General features: G+C 33.7%; 1 protein-coding gene across 8 annotated transcripts in view; it reads right to left on the bottom strand.

Moving 5' to 3' along the window:
• CEP350 (centrosomal protein 350) overlaps window positions 1–19,791 on the bottom strand; it is a 152,919-nt gene that overhangs the window by 113,703 nt on the left and 19,425 nt on the right. For 3 of the 8 annotated variants that reach the window (XM_082701720.1, XM_082701722.1, XM_082701723.1), the window contains exons 2-7: window positions 13,819–13,904; window positions 12,631–12,674; window positions 10,710–10,821; window positions 9,325–9,484; window positions 5,856–6,469; window positions 909–1,022 (exon numbers count right to left, since the gene is read on the bottom strand). In XM_082701720.1, coding sequence (XP_082557846.1) covers window positions 909–1,022; window positions 5,856–6,469; window positions 9,325–9,484; window positions 10,710–10,821; window positions 12,631–12,674; window positions 13,819–13,891 — 1,117 coding nt within the window. In that variant the 5' untranslated portion in view covers window positions 13,892–13,904. Of the gene's footprint in view, window positions 1–908; window positions 1,023–5,855; window positions 6,470–9,324; window positions 9,485–10,709; window positions 10,822–12,630; window positions 12,678–13,818; window positions 13,905–19,791 lie in introns of all 8 variants that reach the window. The other 5 variants (XM_082701726.1, XM_082701724.1, XM_082701725.1 and 2 more) reach the window with 2 other exon arrangements.

Here is a 19,791-nt window from a genome sequence, read left to right as displayed (position 1 = left end):
GATGAGAAAACAAAAGAGGAGGGGTTATGTAACACTGGTAATACTCGCAGGTAATAAGAGGCAGAGCTAGAATTTGACTCAAGTTGTAAGCTGATTCTAAAATCTTTCCTCTTAACTATTATATTATACTCCCTTTCCACTTGAGGAAAAAAATTCTAAATACAGTGTCCCAATAATAATAGTAGGAAAACTGGACTGGACACTTAATACCACAAAACTTACTATTAAAATCTCTATGGGGGTTTAGTAGAAAAATCTCTGGCTTTAGGGTCAGACAGAGTTGGCTTTGAATCTTGGCTTCAATTTTCATCTCCCCTATACAACTTTGGGAAAATTACTCTGTGAGCTTCCATTTCCACAACTACAAAAAAAATACAAAAGTCTAAGAATGCAGCACCTCACCCCCAATTACACAAGTGTTCAATAACGAGTAACATTATTATATGACCTTCCTATTTCCCTCTTCCAGTCTTTCATAAGTCCCTCCTATCTCCAATTCTGTAAATGTATTCCTTTCCTATAATGTTTTTCTTTCTGCATTTTGCCCTCATGTTCATATCATCTTTTCTGATGCCTGCCAAATTACTGACCATCTCAAAGATATCGGAGGTCTAGTAGAAATAAACTTCAACTAGACTCAGCTCTGTTTCCTTCAAGTCAGGCCTGACTTTGAAAGTCCCTTCGGTTAAAAATAGCCTCATTTCTCTCTCATCAGACATGTATACTAATTTTAATCCTGGAGCAGAGCCTAGAGGCTAAGAGAGCCTTATGACTGAAACCACAACTACTTTAGTATACCATGCAGTTAAAAAAGGCAAATATCTTTAGTTTTGTGACAGTTTTATGTTTAAATATTTAGACAGCATACATGATAAAATATGCAAAATCTAAGAAAGCTCTACTCTCACCTGCAAAGTGAAGTGCTAAGTCTCGATACAGTTCTCTACTCATGTTTTGAAATTCGGCCTCCTGCCACACTTTCCCATCAGGTGTTCGTATCTTGGTCTCTGAAGGATTGAAGCCTAATTTATACCAACAACACAAAACATTCATTATCAAAACTGCTTTATAAGTTGTTTTACTTTTTAAAATGAGATGTAATTAACACACTATAAAAATCACTCTTTTAAAACATACAGTTCAATGGCTTTTAGTACATTCATAAAATTATGGACCTGCCCCCGCTATCTAATTTCCTGCACCGATTAGTAGCCACTCCTTCATGCCTCTCTCCCCTGGCAACCACTAACCTACCTTCATGGATTTACCAATTCTGGACATGTCATACAAACAGAGTCATACAATGTGGCCTTCTGTGTCTGCCTTCTTTCACTTAACATAATGTCTTCATTGACTGTGTAACATGTATCAAAGCTTTATTCCTTTTTATTACTCAGTGATATTCCATTGTATAATATACAAATGCTGTTTATCCACTTATCAGCTGATGGACCCTCTAACTGCTTCTACTTTTTGGCTAATATTAACAATATTGCTATGAACATTCATGGACAAGTTTTCCAGTGGACATATGTTTTCAACCCTCTTGGATACAATACCTAGGAGTGGAATTGCTGGGTCATATGGTAACTCCATGTTTAACTTTTTGAGGACTGTCAAACCATTTTCTAAAGGGGCTGCACCATTTGACATTCTCATCAGCAATGTACAAGTGTTCCAATTTCTCTAAATCCTCACCAACACTTGTTATTGTCTCTTGTTTTTATAAGAGGATCCTAGTGGTTGTAAGTGGTATCTCACTGTGGTTTTGATTTGTGCTTCCCTAATAACAAATGGTATTGGGCAGCTATACAAGCTTTTTAAAGGATTCATAATTAGCTGCCACATAATGTACTGAAAAATACTGTTTGGAAAAAGCAAGCTTCAGTGAGATGAAGCAATATACATTTGTTCAAAAAGATTAGAAATGGAGAAGCAATAAATTAAATGATAAGTGAATGCCATTCATAAATTATGGACTTCAGAGACAGAACTACTCTTCTCAGGACTAAGAAAGAGATAACACTAATTCTTCTTTCTTTGAAGATAGGCATTAATTGTTACTATCTGTCTGATTTTGCCTGTGGTTGAACAATCAGACAAGCTGCTATCTACACAAGCAAAACACACCCAAAGTATGGAAAACAGGGCTTGAACACATTTGTTCAATTTCTCAACAAACATTACACATGTGCTATTTCCTAGGGTTTAATATTCTGATTTCCTACTTTGAATTTATCTCTGCTCTTTAAGAAATACACTAAACTTGGAATGTTATTTTACAAAATAATAAAATAATGAATATGGATAACAATAGTAGTATTTATGTTTTCAGATGGGCTTAACTTACCAAGGAATTGGCAGCTAATAAATAGTTGTAAAATTAAATCAATATAAATAACTAAACTGGGTTCAGAAATTGGTAAAAGCACTCTAAAAGTGTTAAATAAAATGTACTAAATTGATTGCATGTCTAATAGAAATTCATCTATTCAGCTTTTAGGCACAATAGCATAAGCTTAATTTCACCTGACATTTGTAGCAAGGGGCACATGATCATGCCTATACAAGGAAAAACTTTAAAAAAAATGTAGTTTCCAGTCTGTTGCAAGTGACAGTCTGTAATAAGAAAATACGGCAATCCCACGCCAATCTCTCTCTCAACTTTTCATCACTATTACCCCCAACTCATGTCTCTACATTCAACTCTTTTTTTCTTCTCTTAAGAAAACATTTATCTCTACGGGAGACTTTCTTTGTATTTGCATCTTTACTTATAAATTAACTTGAAGAAGCTTTCAATATCTACAGTAGTTTCTTATTCTGTAGTCTCCCCCCTTTACACTTTCCACAGTCTCCGTTACCCACTGTTACCCATGGTGCAGAATCAGGTGATCTTCGCATTGTCAGAAGGCCGAGAGTAGTAGCCTAATGCTACGTCACAGCGCCCATGTCACACACTTCATCTCCTCACACAGGCCTGCTGTAACCTCACAGCATCACAAGAAGGGACAGGACAGTATACAACTTTTATGACAGTGTATTGTTATAATTGTTCTATTTTATGATTAGTTACTGTTGTTAATATATTACTGTATCTAATTGCTAAACTGAACTTTATCATAGGCATGTATGTATAGGAAAAAAGTAGTATTTATACATTTCAGTACTGTCTGATTTCAGGCATCCACTGAAGTTCTTGAAATGTACCCCCCAAGAATGGGAGGGGGCTACTATATTTCCATTCTTCGTCCTCTTTTTTTCTTACTAGCTGAATTTACTGAATAGAATAAAAGAGTTACTATGCATTTATGTTCAAGACACTATACTAGGCTCTGAAATAAAATAAGGATGACCAATATAAGGTCTTAAACTTCATGGACATTCAGAGCAGGAAGAAAAATGTATGCAAAAAACTTAAGATTATTAAAAAAAATCATATTAATCAAGTTTTAAATCAAGTTTTAAAATCAAGTTTTAAAGCAGAATCGTAGAACACTTTCTATGTCTTTAAAGAAAGAAAAAACATACATGAAAAACCAAGGTTTAGAACAGGCTTAGTATACTAACAATGGTATTTAAAAAAAAAGAAAGAAAGAAAATAAACACAGAAACACACACACACACACACACACACACACTGTGTATGCAAAAATTATCTCTGGAAGGATATATAAATTGTTAACACAAGTAATCTCCAGAAAGAAAACAAAGTAGTTGGAGCACAAGAGCTTTTCAAGGTATACCCTCTTCATCTTTTGAGTTATGAACCAAGTGAATTTATTATGCATTTGAACAAATGACATTGAAATGTCATTTAGAATACAGCATATTAAGATCCTTTTAGTTTACACTGCCAAAAAGTTAACAAAAAATAATTTTTCATTTCATTCACAGCAATAAATCCGTTGCTCAGAACACTGGAAACTATGTTGTTACAATTTCTTAAATGTATGCTACATTTCATAAATTAGCCCCCCAAAAATTCTATTTGTAAAATATTTTAATACAAAAACTAACAGGTTAAAAAATTAGTAAGTCGGGGTGCCTGGGTGGCTCAGAGGGTTAAGCCTCTGCCTTCGACTCAGGTCATGATCTCAGGCTCTTGGGATAGAGTCCCACATCGGGCTCTCTGCTCAGCAGGGAACCTGCTTTCTTCTCCTCTCTCTGCCTGCCTCTCTGACTACTTGTGATCTCTGTCTATCAAATAAATAAATAAAATCTTAAAAAAAAATTAGTAAGTCAAAGGCATATGAGCAATGCAGTTACCAACTCAAAGGAAATTAAGATTTTAAGATTTTTCACTCCAGTTCTTAGGGTTGTGTTTTGTTTTGTTCTATTTTTCATTTTTACAAATTACTAAATAAAATATGGATTTAAGTTGACCATCTTAACTTTCCCAAAGTGGAATAACTTTTGGAATTTCAGAACTTTGATTTCTAGAATAAACACACCTTACCTGTACAATCTTCATTTAATGGATCTGACATTAGTATAGCAAAAGTTCTGGATAATCACTAGCTCAGAACCAATAAAAACATTTTGACCCCACCATTAGCTATTTGCTCTGTTAACAGAGGACAACTACTACATGGTACACGAATGACTAGAAGGATATGAAATAATTTAATTAATAATACATTAGATCAATCCTGGATAACAGCAAGTTTTCAGTATTCTAAAAGTAACTGCTCACAATTTTATCACAAATTAGCAAGAGTAAAATGCAAATTACCCATCTTTCACCTAATTCACATTGAATATCACTAGCAAAACATGATAAACAACATAAAATAAACAGGTAATTGCTCTAACTGCACTTATAAAATTTCTTCCGGAGAAAAAGACTAAAACATCGTAGGACTATAAAGAACTGCCAAGCTGGTCAGAGAAAAGCTAGACTTGGTAGAAAAATACAAAACAAAATTAACTATAGCAAAAACTGTCCTAGTGTTAACAACTTAAAATTAACAGGAAAAAATGAATCTTGACAATATTTTTGTCTTTATACACTTATCTAGAAGAACTGAACTTTGAAAAGTATCCACAAAAGAAAGGCTAATATAGCACAAGTCTTAATGACAAAAGTCTAACAGAGACTAATCTGGTCAATTAATCAACTCCTTATATTAAAAGCTTTACATGAACAACCCTGAAAATAATTTCAGAAACATAAAAATTCAAACTCCTTAAAACCACCATATATAAAAACTTCAGTTACCTACAAATCAGAAATTCTTTTGGAAAAACATTTTCTCAATGTAAATCTATCTATATTGGCATAAATCTGACTTACTTTTAAAATAGTTTTTAGGTATAAATCTGATCTAAATATTTCTCAAACATGGGTGGAAAAGTTATGGTCAAACCTCAAAGCTTAAAGCAACAATAGGATCAAAATATCAGTGCCAAAATATTCTGTAACCAAATATAACTGGAATTGAGTAAATTACCTTTTAAAGATTTACTTTTGAAGGAATTCCTAACAGCAATCCAAATATAATGGCAGAATAAGAGTAATATACTTCCAGTTCTCTGAAAATGGTACTAATTCTTATTTTCTCTTTTGTTCAACTTATTAACTGTTCAGATCGGGGTTCTTAACCTGTAAGAATCTCCTGAGGGACTAGTTAAAAGTTCCAGTTCTGAACTCTATACCCAGAAATTCTGATTCAGGTCCAGTGTAGCATCCAGGAATCTGCATTTTCAACCTGAACCTTGAACTGATTTCTTCAGCATTTGATTTGAGAATCACACACTGTTCTAAAGACAACCCTCTCTACTCAAATATATCCTAGGGAGAAAGGGAGACAAGAAGGCAAGAAGACAGAAAGACACAAAGACTGATTACAAACCTTTGTATGTTGGAGCAGGTGGTGCTGTTGCCACTTTCCTGACTTTTGCTGTCACTGAGTTATCAACATTAACAACCATTACTGGATGGTCAACATGACCCAGATTCTGGCCACGGCCATTTGTTTCTTCTGAGTGTTCCCACTGTTTTCTAATTCGCTCTTTGAGTTTTTCCAATTTTACATCATGTTGTCGCTGCTTTAGGATATCTAACCTTTGGGAATTAGTAGTACTAGTAGAGGACGGAGAAGAATCAGTTATCCGTAACACTTTTGGATCAACATCATGGCCCATGTTACCTATAGAAGCTTTCTCATTTCCTTTTGTTCTAGTAAGATTTTCTTCCTCAGTTCTCACAGGAGCTGCCATCTTAATCAAACATTCAGAATTTTGCAGTGCATCAACTGCTAGTCGATCATTTAAAAACCTAACCACTGTATCATTGATGACAGATGACTCGGAGCTCTCAAAATCACAGCAATGTATATTCCGCTCTTCTCGACTGCATACCAGCCGATTCCTGTTCTCAGGCTTTTCTTCATTAACATCCACACAATATACATGCTTTGACTCCAGAAGGGTAGGATTTATACTGGAAGTTGTACCATGGATTTCCCTATTATTAAAAAATAATCAGTTTTGAATAAAGATTTCAAAAACCAAACTGCACCAGTCATACAAACTGAAGGGAGAACTCTAACCTAATATTAGAGATCCCAAAAAAGCTTTGGAATTCCAGTAGGTTCAATAACAAAATAATCATTACTAATATTAAGACTCAATGTTTAATGCCCCTCTATCAAGTTAGATGGCAAATAACCTAAATCATTAATTTCCATATTATAAACTAAGAAATACCCAAAAGATGTATGGAGAGATTTCCTTAAGAAATCCCAGAAAAGGGGCACCTAGGTGGCTCAGTGGGTTGAAGCCTCTTCCTTTGGCTCGGGTCCTGATTCCAGGGATCTGAGATCGAGCCCCGCATCTGGCTCTCAGCTCAGCGGGGAGCCTGCTTCCCCCTCTCTCTCTGCCTACCTCTCTGCCTACTTGTGATCTCTGTCTTTCAAATAAATAAATAAATAAGTTCTTTTAAGAAAAAGAAAAAAGAAATCCCAGAACACAGGATTACAGGGGCGCCTGGGTGGCTCAGTGAGCTAAAGCCTCTGCCTTCAGCTCAGGTCATGATCTCAGGGTCCTGGGACATAGCCCCGCATTGAGCTCCCTGCTCAGCAGGGAGCCTGTTTCTCCCTGTCCCACTCCCCCTGCTTTTCTCTCTCTCTCTAAAATAAATCAATATAAGTCTTCAAAAAAATGAAAAAAAATAAGTTAAATATGTGTGGCTCACATTAACAATTCTATTATATACCACTGATCTAGATGTTTCATGTAAAAGCATAAAATTCTAAATACCACAATAATTCTTAAAGCCATAATTCTGTTATAGTTTAATATGATAATTACATCTAATTGTGAATCTGTGAGTATGTGCATTTTTTAAGGAGTCTACAGTTTTCATCAAATTCTCATTGGAATCCATGACCCAAAAACCATTAGACCCTGATCTGAATGGTTGATTATTAAACAAGATAGGGGCTGAGAACTGACTCCTATAACTTCCACTAGAGATCAAGACTAAATTCAGTTATTTGCACTATCTTTACCAGACCATAATAATTCATAGTTAGAATGATTAAGGTATAAAATTAGCACATGTAAAGAAAAAAATAAAGCACAAAAAGGTAGTTTACATATCATGTCACAATCTTAAAAAGGGAAGGAGAATTGATCCTGAACCATCAAGAAAAAAGTAATTCCACAGTTTCTCATTAACTCATTCATTAAATATTTACTGAATCCATATAAGAGTGTTTATTACACAATTCTTTCAAATTTTCTCTAAGTCTGAAAATTTTCATAATAAGTATTAGGAAAAATAATTATGGAATACTTAATAAAAGACAGGCATTAAGCTAATGTTTTAAGATTAAGACAGATTTACAGCTTTACATAAGCTAATATAATGGAATCAAAATATAATGCAGCATGAAAATGCTTTAACAGAGGAAGTTATATAGTATTACAAGAGCATACAGGAAGGATTAAATAGGCTGTGGGAATGGAACAGGATAAAAACAAATCCAGCAATGCTTCATACAGGTGCTAACAATGAGTTTGAAGTAATAGAGTCAGCCAGATGAAGGATGTGCCCTTCACAGCTATCCTATAGGTATTTCTTTAAATCCTAAAAGATATATAGTTTACAAAATTTTAAATATCAAGTAGTATCCTTTACAAGAAGAATACCAGAATATGAACCAAGAGTAATTTATAGTTTCAAGTCTGATGGTGATTATGTTTCTAGGCAAGTTGCTTAATATTTGTGTGGTTAAAGACTTCTAAACTCTGATTATTTTTCACATTTTTTTCTTTCTCCTTTTACTAAACTATAAACTTTTACCCAGATTAATTCCCTGGCCTTCTCTCTGTATCTTCACCATTTTTATCGCTTCAACACCAGTAAAAGTTTTCCAAAACTCCCAAATTCCCAGCCCTGACTTTTCCACACACATTCCTGCTCAAATTTTCAAATGCCTCCTGAATATTTTCACCTAAATATTTCAAAATTATATCAAATCAAATACTGATATTATGAACTCATGATTTACCTCCATCTCCCAAATTCTTTATCTCAAATTTAGAGTACAAATATATACCCAGTAGTATCTAGCACCATCATGATACTCGACTTACTTACTGACATTTTATAACACTAAAAATGTTAATAAATGAAGCAAAGAAATATAAGGTCCAGTGTTTATTACTTAATATTATCTGCTACACTGAGAGCATTACCACATATTTTATAACATTAGTAAAATGCTCCTCAAATATAAAGTTCTATCATTTTATCTACTGAAAATTCTAAATCATCAGCTAACAAAAATACACATCATTTGATATTATCCATACTATCAAAATCCATACATCAATCCTGAACATCTGACAATAAGTTGCTGAGAGGAGCCACAAACAACAAAGTGAAACAATAAAACTCACATTCTCACTAGGAAAGAAATTTTAGGTAACTGATTAATGCTACCAAAACAAAAAAAAAAAAAAAAAGAAGAAAACTGAGCTATAAAAAGTCCATTATGCACAACACCTAATCTGAGAAATTAAGAAAAAAAAAATCTGTACTTCCAGAGACTGAATAATCTGTCTACAGGAAACATATATATTACAATGGTAGTAGCCTGAGCCACTACTTCTTCCCCCACAAATAATCAATCTGTGAAAGAGTAGAAAGTTAGTATTTCAGAATATAAAACATTTTTGTTTTATCTTTTTGGAAAATGAAAAAGGTAGTAATGTTAGAGCCAGAGTGCTATGAAAAACTCAGAAAATAAACCATAATCCTTTTGTAAATATTACAGGCTAATCCTATTTAATAATTTGTTTTTAATCACTAACCTGTAAGAAACCAAAGGTTCACGAAACTCCACACGGTTATTTTTCTTTACGTTACTCTCCAAGGTGGTAACTCTGAGAGGACTCCGAGATTTCTCTTTTCGTGATTTAGAAGATTTAGAAGTTGGAGCATTAGCCCAAGAATCATCCAGGTATCTACCATCTGAAGAAAAAGAAAATGTGTAAGAACATACTACTGCCTCTGAATTTGACTAGTATTTGTGAAAATAACAGGTATCTATCATTTCTGGCATCTCTAGTTGGATATCCTATAAGTAGATAGGAAACATTCAGGTTAAATTATTTACTCAATCTATAAAGAAAAAACTATTCTGAACAAACAATGAAAAACTCCACATACAAAATTATTTTTTGTTAAAGGCTGACACTTAAAAAAAAGAATTATCAAGTAAAACCCACCAGATTCACAGGTTAAAAAAAAAATTAGTTTTACTTTAGTACTAACCTCTAGGTTTTAGACCACTAATTAAGGAACTACAAAATTACATACATGACAGGTAATCAAAGAAAGTATTTGCATTTTGTCAATTTATGACAGTATCTGTTAAATATTCCAATTATGATTTAAAACTCCCTAAAATATGTTAAATTCACTAAGTCAACAATCTCAACGTTGACAGATCTGTGAATTTAAAGAAAGACATATATAATTTCAAACACTTAAAATCAAATTCTCATCACTAAAAACCAATGAAAAGTCACTGTCAAAGGTGTAGTAATGCTAAAGTCCCTGTTGAAAAGATGGTGAAGGGGCACCTGGTAGGCTCAGTCGTTGAGAGTGTGCCTTCAGCTCAGGTCATGACCCCACAGTCCTGGGACCGAGCCCCATATCGGGCTCCCTGCTCAACGGGAAGCCTGCCTCTCCCTCTCTCACTGCCCCCCTTTGCCCCATTTGTGTTCCCTCTCTCACTGTCTCGCTCTTTGTCAAATAAATAAAATCTTAAAAAAAAGAAAGTAAGAAAGAAAGAAAAGATGGTGAAAACATGGGGCACTTGGGTGGTTCAGTCGGATAAGCATCCGAGTCTCGTTTCAGCTCAGGTCACGATCTCAGGGTTGTGAGATCAAGGCCCATAATGGGCTCCATGCTTGAGATTCTCTCCCTCTGCCTCTGCCCCTCCCCCTGCTCATTCTCATGCTCTGAATAAACTTAAAAATCTTAAAAAAAGAAAGACGTGAAAACATCATCCACAGTCACTGAACATGAGGTTACTTCATGACTACTCAGTACCAAAGACAAAAAAACTAAATGTTGATGAGATATCATCTCTGATTAAAGAGCTAGCAAATATGAGGGACTGTAAAAAGAAATTAAATTGAAACAAAATTAACATCTATATTTGTATCTTTGCAAGTAACTTTATACATACCTTTTCTACTTATTTTTCGGGTAGCACTTGCAGATTTCTTGGTATCCATGACAGAATCAAACACAGCTGTACTTGTAGGAGTTACTTCTAATTTGTTTTCAATGTGTCTCAGCTAAAGTTTAAACATCATCACAACAAAGAGGTTAATTCTGTAAATAAACCAGCTACCATTTATTTACATAGTTAATTTTTTATTTTTTACTTTTTTAAATGTAAACTCTATGCCCAATGTGGAGCTTGAACTCATGACCCTGAGATCAAGAGTTGCATGTTCTACTGACTGTGTCAGCCAGGCGCTCCAATTTACAGTTATTTAAATTCTATTGTCCAGTACTTTTCTCCAAAGTCAAAACAACTCAGGAATGCCTTTTTTCAATATTAATTTTTTTCATTACTTGCTACTTCACCTATAGTAAGAAGTGGTACAATGCTGCCCAGATTTGGACAAGAAAATCAAAAAGATTCTGAAGAGTATTGAAAAGATTCTATTTGTCTTTTTGACCTTTTTTTTTATTGCTGGGGTTTTTTTTAAGCAAGCAGTACATTTTCTGACATTATAGGTCACATATCATTATGCTATATATCCTGTGCATTTTGCACACAAAAATTAGATAAGAATAATTCAGATGGACTAAAATTTACAACTGTTCGAACAGCTTATGTTATAGGCATAACAGTCTTATGCCTGTAAGTTTCACAATAAAGATAAAATTCGTAAGATAGAAAACTCAGGTTTCCATACACTTTACAGTGTAAGTCAATTTCTGGTAAATCCACCAATGTTCTTACATTATTTAATAAAGCATTTTTCCCTAATTATATGCTTATAAGAGAAAACTTGGAAAACAAAAAAGGCATAAAAAATAAAATTAAAATCATCAAAATCCCACCACATAGAGATAAACACTTTGTATAAAATTCTAATTTATCTTCTCTCAGATTTTTGTGGTACAATGTACTCAAAAAATGAAATAAATCTTCATAATCTGTATCAGGATTTTTCTCCCATTTATATTATAAGCCCCATTATCATCCTTAAAAATAATTTCTAAAAACACAATAGTTTTAGAAAATGAAAATTAACAATTCAGCTCCAAATTAGGTTAACTCTAAATTAAGCTGGGGATAAAAACTATTTCTACATTGTAGATACATAATGCTCATGTTGAAGAGAGAGAGAATATATATAATGTGCATTTGACCCTACATTATGACCAAATCTAGGTTATAGTACCTTTTCCAGATCCATTTTCATACCAGTTCAAAAGATTAGGAAGCAGAAAATACCATATTCATAACGTAAAGAAATAGTGACTCAAAGTCAGGTAGGAAAAAAAGAAAACAAGAAAGGAGATATTAGGAGAGTAATTTTTCTAGAGAGCAAATGAAAACGAAAAGAAAAAGGAAAGAATCTCCCCTCAAAGAGACTATGTATCACTTGCCAAATTTGGATTCCTAAACTCCAGACAAGACTGGACAGAACACAAATGACAACAGGTTGCCCATAGTCATTCTTCAGCTGTATTGAGAGAAAGCAGTCTGTCATTGCCACAAAAGAGGTCACTCCTAGTCCATTAAAGAAGCTGTTCCTTTCATTTCCTCTCTGACCCTGAGCTTTCTACACAGACATAACCCCACATTCCCAAATTCATTTTGTTTTAAATCTTCAATTCAATAAGCCAAATGAACAAATTTATTAAAGGAAAATAAATAGTACAAATCAAAAGTAGTGTCTTGATTATCCCTGTCCTATTTAATAGTCATCCTTAATGTTCATTTTGTAATAAACGGTACTTAACTTCTTACTAAATTCTTTATTTTCCTATGAAAAAGTACTATAGAAAAAAACTTAATCTATTCAATTTTAACAGGAAATCAATTTTAAACCAGAAAGAAATAAATGGAAACTCTAACTACTTACAGCAGCCTTAGTCTGAGAAAGTGCATCCCACGATGTGGTTATATCTGCTGGGAAACATTGATATTTACTGAATCAGAATCTCTAAAGTAGTCCTCAAAATCTGCATTTCAGTAAGCTCCTAAATGCACTCAAAATTATGAGAACCATTTTATTAGGCAGAACTATTTCTCAGCAAATGCTTTATTATACTGAACCAAAACATGGTACTTAGGGCGCCTGGGTGGCTCAGTGGGTTGGGCATCCGCCTTCGGCTCAGGACATGATTTCAGGGTCCTAGGATCGAGCCCCGCATCGGGCTCTTTGCTCAGTGGGGAGCCTACTTCCCCTTTTCTCTCTGCCTGCCTCTCTGCCTACTTGTGATCTCTCTCTGTGTCAAATAAACAAATAATACCTTAAAAAAAATGGTACTTTTCCCATTCTATAAAGCCAAGCTTCCTAGTATATGGTTTAGAGTTGTATTAGACACTGATCCTATTAATTCTTAGGACGACATCCCCATTCACAGCCGCATCAGACAACTCCAACAACAGACAGTATCCTCAATTTACTCCAGTGACCTATACACGAAATTTTGTATTGTAGTGTATTTCACAGTCATGATGTTTAAAAGATTAAAAACTACTCCAGACCTCAATCTACCAGTAGAAACAAAGGTAAAATCGAGTCTTTCAGATAAGAGCCCTTCAAATAGTACAAGGCCACCTAGTTCCCTTAAATCATCTTTCTCTAGGATAAACAATTTCATTCCCTCCAAATATTCCTCATGTGACATGATTTCCAGATCCCTCATAAACCCAATAATCTTCCTCCAGATATACTCTAGTTTGTCAATGCATCTCAAAATATATCATGTCCTAATTAAAGTAACCCTTGATGTATCATTAAAAAAAAACAATTAGACTTTGCCTTTTCTTATCTGTGATTTTTCTTCTCTTATCTTTATAGTCTAAAACTGTATTAGAAGCTATATTACATTTGTTGACATTAATCAGAATTTCCAAGAAGCTGTGTAAAACTAATTCTATATATACTGATTCTTTTTAATGTCTCCCTTTATAAGTTTGCCACAGGACACCTCTGAAGATGAGGTACCTTGCATATTTAAAGCCAACTGAACCTAAAAAATTATCCACTTTATAAATCAAAGGCAGGCATTAAGTTCTAAAGTTTAAAGAAAATAAATCATACCTTGAACAGTATCCTTGCTTTGAGAGTTCCTTGGATTTGGTAAAGGCACCTCTTTTGATTTGCTGCTCCTCATCCTGCCAATTTACCTACAATCATATCATCAGCATTCATTAAACATCAATATTAGGATATTAGTAAAGAAAATACTCTCATTTATCTTAACTTTCATGAAAGTCAGAAAAAGTTTATCTAAATTATTGTCAACTCTACAAGTTATCTTTATGCCTTCCAGAGTTTCTTATAATCTACTAACTTTATTTTTCCTTGGAAAACTAAATCATTAAGAAGTCTATCATGACCTCACAAAACAAACTGAGGGTTGCTGGGGGGAGGGGGTTTGGGAGAAGGGGGTGGGATTATGGACATTGGGGAGGGTATGTGCTTTGGTGAGTGCTGTGAAGTGTGTAAACCTGGTGATTCACAGACCTGTACCCCTGGGGATAAAAATATATGTTTATAAAAAATAAAAAATTTAAAATAAATAAATAAATAAAAATTAAAAAAAAAAAAAAGAAGAAAAGAAGAAGTCTATCATGACCACCTCACACCAACTAGGATACCCAAAAACAAACAAAGAAACAAACAACAACAGAAAATAACAAATGTTGATGTGGAGAAAGTGTAACTCTTGTGCACTGTTGGTGGGAAGGTAAAATGATACAGGTTCTATGAAAAACAGTATGGCAGTTTCTCAAAAAATTAAAAATAGAATTAACCACATGATTCAGCACAAAACAAATAAAAACAGGGTCTCAGAGACATTTGTACATCCATGTTCACAGCAGCATTGTTCACAATAGTCAAAAAGTGAAAGTAACAAAATGTCCATCAATAGATGAAAAGATACATAAAATGTGGTACATACATACAATGGAACATTATTCAGCATTAAGTGGAAAATTCTGCCATATGCTATATATAATACAGGTGAACTTTGAGACATCAACCAACTGAGACAAGCCAGTTACAAAGCCGAATACTATATGATTCCACTTCTATAAGACACCTAGAGTAGTCAAAATCATAGGGAAAAAAACAGTGGTTGCCAAGAGCTGGGGAAGGGGGGAAACAGGGAGCTACTGCTTAATGGGTATAGAATTCAGTTTTACAAGACAGAAAGTGATCCAAGACGGATGGTGATGATGGTTGCACAATGCTATAAATTTTTTTTATAATTTTTTATAAACATATAATGTATTCTTAGCCCCAGGGGTACAGGTCTGTGAATCGCCAGGTTTACACACTTCACAGCACTCAGCATAGCACATACTCTCCCCAATGTCCATAACCCCACTACCCTCTCCCTACCCCCCTTCCCCCAGCCACCCTCAGTTTGTTTTGTAACATTAAGAGTCTATTATGGTTTGTCTCCCTCCCGATCCCATCTTGTTCCATTTATTCTTTTCCTACCCCTCAAACCCCACACATTGCATTTCCACTTCCTCCTATCAAGGAGATCATATGATAGTTGTCTTTCTCCAACTGACTTATTTCGCTAAGCATAATACCCTCTAGTTCCACCCATATCATTGCAAATGGCAAGATTTCATTTCTTTTGATGGCTCCATAGTATTCCACTGTGTATATATACCACATCTTCTTTATCTATTCATCTGTTGATGGACATCTAGGTTCTTTCCATACTTAGGCTATTGTGGACATTGCTGCTATAAACATTTGGGTGCCCTTTGGATCACTATGTTTGTATCTTTAGGGTAAATAACCAGTAGTGCAATTGCTGGGTCATAGGGTAGCTCTATTTTCAACTTTTTGAGGAACCTCCATACTGTTTTTCAGAGTGGTTGCACCAGCTTGTATTCCTACCAACAATGTAGGAGGGTTCCCCTTTCTCTGCATTCTTGCCAGCATCTGTCATTTCCTGACTGGTTAATTTTAGCCATTCTGACTGGTGTGAGGTGGTATCTCATTGTGGTTTTGAATGCTATAAATTATTTAATACCACTAAATTATACACTGAAAATGGTTAAGGTGGTACATTTTATGTTGTGTATTCTATCACAAAAAAACAAAAGAAAAAATTATATCATGACTCAAAGAGAAAGATCATCATCTGCTTAAGCTGACTAGACAGCTTGGTAATAGTCATTTTATCCTATGAATATAGAATTACTCTGTTATAAAACTCACAAAACACTGAAAGTTTGGAAAATACAGGCAAGGAAACTCATTCCTAGTCCCCAAATCTTAAAATGATCATTAAGCTATTTTGCATAGTCTCTTTTTCCTAATTTTCTTTTTTTTACTCTAATTTGAGTAAAGATTAAAAAAATTTTTATTTTTGTGTCCTACTGCTAGATGTTTGTGGTAGTTTTTAAATATATTCATAAATTCTATGATACTCCTTTATTGAAGTAGAGATTAATTTTTCTTCCATTAAATGTAAGCTGGACTTAGGGATACACTTTTAACAAATCAAATGTCATAGAAGTGACAATATGTGACTTTTAAGTGGAGGTCACAAAAGGCATTGCTTGTTCTCTGGAGTTACACAGCAACAGATTACCAGTACAATATTCTGCCTTATTTTATCTATTACAAGTAACACTAAAATGAACATATTTGTATCTGTGAATTTTTGCTTATTTATCTAGAACAGGATCTACAAAGGGGATCTATAAAAAACAGGGGATCCTACAAACAGGATCTACAAAAAAACAAACTAAAGAATATGAAGAACATGCTGCTCTTGAGATCCAATGTTAAACTGTTTTTCAATTTATAATTTACAACTGTTCTTATTTACAATGAGCCTACTAGTTTTTCATTAACCTCTTTTTTTTTTTTTAAGATTTATTTATTTATTTGACAGACAGAAATCACAAGGAGGCAGAGAGGCAGGCAGAGAAAGAGGAGGAAGCAGGCTCCCTGCTGAGCAGAGAGCCCGATGCGGGGCTCAATCCCAGGACCCCGAGATCATGACCTGAGCCAAAGGCAGAGGCTTTAACCCACTGAGCCACCCAGGCGCCCCTCATTAACCTCTTTTAATATTGAGCATTATATCTATTCTATTTACTTTTGCTCATTTAATAGGAAGAAAATGGTTGTTTTAATTTGAATTTAATAAATTGCTAGGATAGATCTGTTAGCCACAGATCTCTGCCATAGATCTCAATCTTAGTTCTTCATGTGTGAATTATCTTTTCATGTCTTTTGCCCACCTACCTACCAGGATCATTATGTTTTTCTTATAAATTTGATGAGTTCTTTACATTATGAATATATGATCTTTGTCACATTTGATAAAAATAATTTTCTTCAACCACGGTTTTCAAAGGCAGTTCAGTATGTTGTATATTAAAGAACCTAATTTAAATTTAAGGAAAAGATGGGATATCTGGGTGGCTCAGTCGATTAAGCCACTAACTCTTGCTTTTGGTGGGGCTCATGATCTCGGGGTCATGGAATCAAGCCCCATGTTAGGCTATGTGCTCAGCATGGAGTCTGCTTGAGACTCTCTCTTTCCCTCTCCCTCTGCTTCCCCTCATGCTTGTGCTCTCTCTCTCTCTAAGATAAATAAAATCTTTTTTAAAGATTTAAAGAAAATTTAATTTAAAATTTAAAGAAAAATTTAAAGAAAATTTTAAAGAAATTTAAAGAAAAACCTACCTACTAAAGAAATTTAATTTAAATTTAAAGAAATTTAAAGAAAAACCTACCTACTAAAATACAAATTAAAAGAAAAAAAGTTATATATGTTTATAAAAAATAAAAAATTTTTTAAAAAAGAAAAAATTTAAAGAAATTTATTTTAAGAAAATTTAAAGAAATTTTAAGAAAATTTAAAGAAATTTAAAGAAAAACCTACCTACTAAAATACAAACAAATAAAACTGAAGGCATAATTAATTTTTAGGGGAGTTAATTTCACCCACAGTAAATAATCATTTTAAAATTTCTTTTAGGGCACCTGGGGTGGCTCAGATGGTTAAGCAACTGCCTTCAGCTCAGGTCATGATCCTGGACTCCCGGATCAAGCCCTGAATTAAGTTCACTGCTTGCAGGGAGTCTCCACTCTCATGTTCTCTCTCTCTCATTCCCTCTCTCTCAAATAAATAAATAAAATCCTTAAAAATAAAATAAAATTTCTTTTAAAAAAAACTTTAAAAATGTTCTAAAAATAAAATATGTCATAAATTCTACAATATATTTCTAAGAAATATCAATCTAAGTTTTAGAAACAGATATGAATCATAGAAAAATTAAAATCACCATATATGCCAATAGTTTAAAATTTTTCCAACCATAAAAACTTCCATCAGTGATGCCCACATAGCTCAAAAAATTAACTCATTTTACTTTCCTTCTCATAAAGATAATTTTGGCCTAGTGAACTATCAAAATAACAAACATGAGTTATTCCATATTACTAAATAATTTGTCAACCATTTGGCAAAAGTTTTGAGCAAAACTCTCTTTGCTTTGAAACTAAAATAAATGCTAAAATATATAGTAATTCTCAAATTCCCAATGAGGAGAAACATACCAAAAATCGCATATATGTCCATAATCTCTATATTCAGGGGCCAGTGCTGATAAGAAATGCATTTCTATCTATTTCAAAATAAAAACCTTCTTAATGGTTAATCATCATCAAATGCAAATGACTCAATTATCAGGAGTGTTTCATTTATGTAAAATTTCATCTTATAAATTATAGTATATTCACCATTTAATATGAGGATGAACAAATTAGAACTACATGCTACAAATATGTTAGATGAAGAATGCCAGAAACAAGTGTACATGCTGTATAATTCCATTTTATAAAGTATCAAACAGACAAAAGTAATCTATGGTGTTAGAATAGTGGTTACATACAGTTTGGGCAGGAGGGTGGTGACTAGAATTGGAGCAAGGAAGGGCCTTTGAGGTACTGATAATATTGTTTGTTGATATGGGTGCTGATTACATCAGTGTGTTCAGTTTATGAGACTTCCATCAAGCTGTACATTTACATGCTTTTTCAATGTACATTATACATCAATTAAAAGTATTTTCCAATAACATGCCTGATTTAGGTTTATAATTATAATTCACTTCTGTAATATGCCCAATCTTATGAATGTCGGTTTTACAATATCTTACCTTTCAAAATCCCAGGTTATCCTATACCTAAGAAGTATTATTAATAGAATCTATTAATCTAGGGTTCTTTAATATACAACATACTGAACTGCCTTTGTTAACAGTGATTGGAGAAAATTATTTTATCAAATGTGACAAAGGTCATATGTTCATAATGTAAAGAACTCATCAAATTGGTAAGAAAAACATGATGATTGTGGTAGGTAGATGGGCAAAGGACACGAAAAGATAATTCAGACATGAGGAACAGAATAGAATAGAATTCTGTTATAAATAGAATCTATTTAAGTAGGACAGTTCTTTATGTTCTTTTTTAAAGATATTATTTATTTACTTGACAAACAAGAGATCACAAGGAGGCAGAGAGGCAGGCAGAGAGAGAGGAGAAAGCAGGCTCCCCCACTGAGCAGAGAGCCCGATATGGGGCTCTATCTCAGGACCCTGAGATCATGACCTGAGCCAAAGGCAGAGGCTTTAACCCACTGAGCCACCCAAGTGCCCCAGTTCTTTATATTTTTATCTTTATATAAGAATATATATGTAAAAATCACCATTTTCTCTAAAAATAGAAAAATTGAGGAAAAAGTACACCAAAAAAAATCTCCTCATAGAAAGAAGAATCTAATCTGTCAAAACTCTTACTATCTTTAAAGTATAAATCTCAATCTATAAAATGCCTTTTATAACCACTTTGAGATGACTAAATCAAACAGATTAAACTTATTCAAGATCGTTTACTGGGAAATAATGAAACTTACCTTCCCTGTTAAATGTTTTAAAAGGCAACATGACAACGTTATTCTATATCCATATGGGAATTTTGGATTTATTGGATATTTGTGCATTCTCTTTTGCCTAATCTCTCAAG

This window comes from Mustela nivalis, assembly GCF_964662115.1.
Source record: "Mustela nivalis genome assembly, chromosome: 16".
Lineage (NCBI taxonomy): Eukaryota > Metazoa > Chordata > Mammalia > Carnivora > Mustelidae > Mustela > Mustela nivalis.
This window is presented reverse-complemented; position numbering and strand designations above follow the sequence as displayed.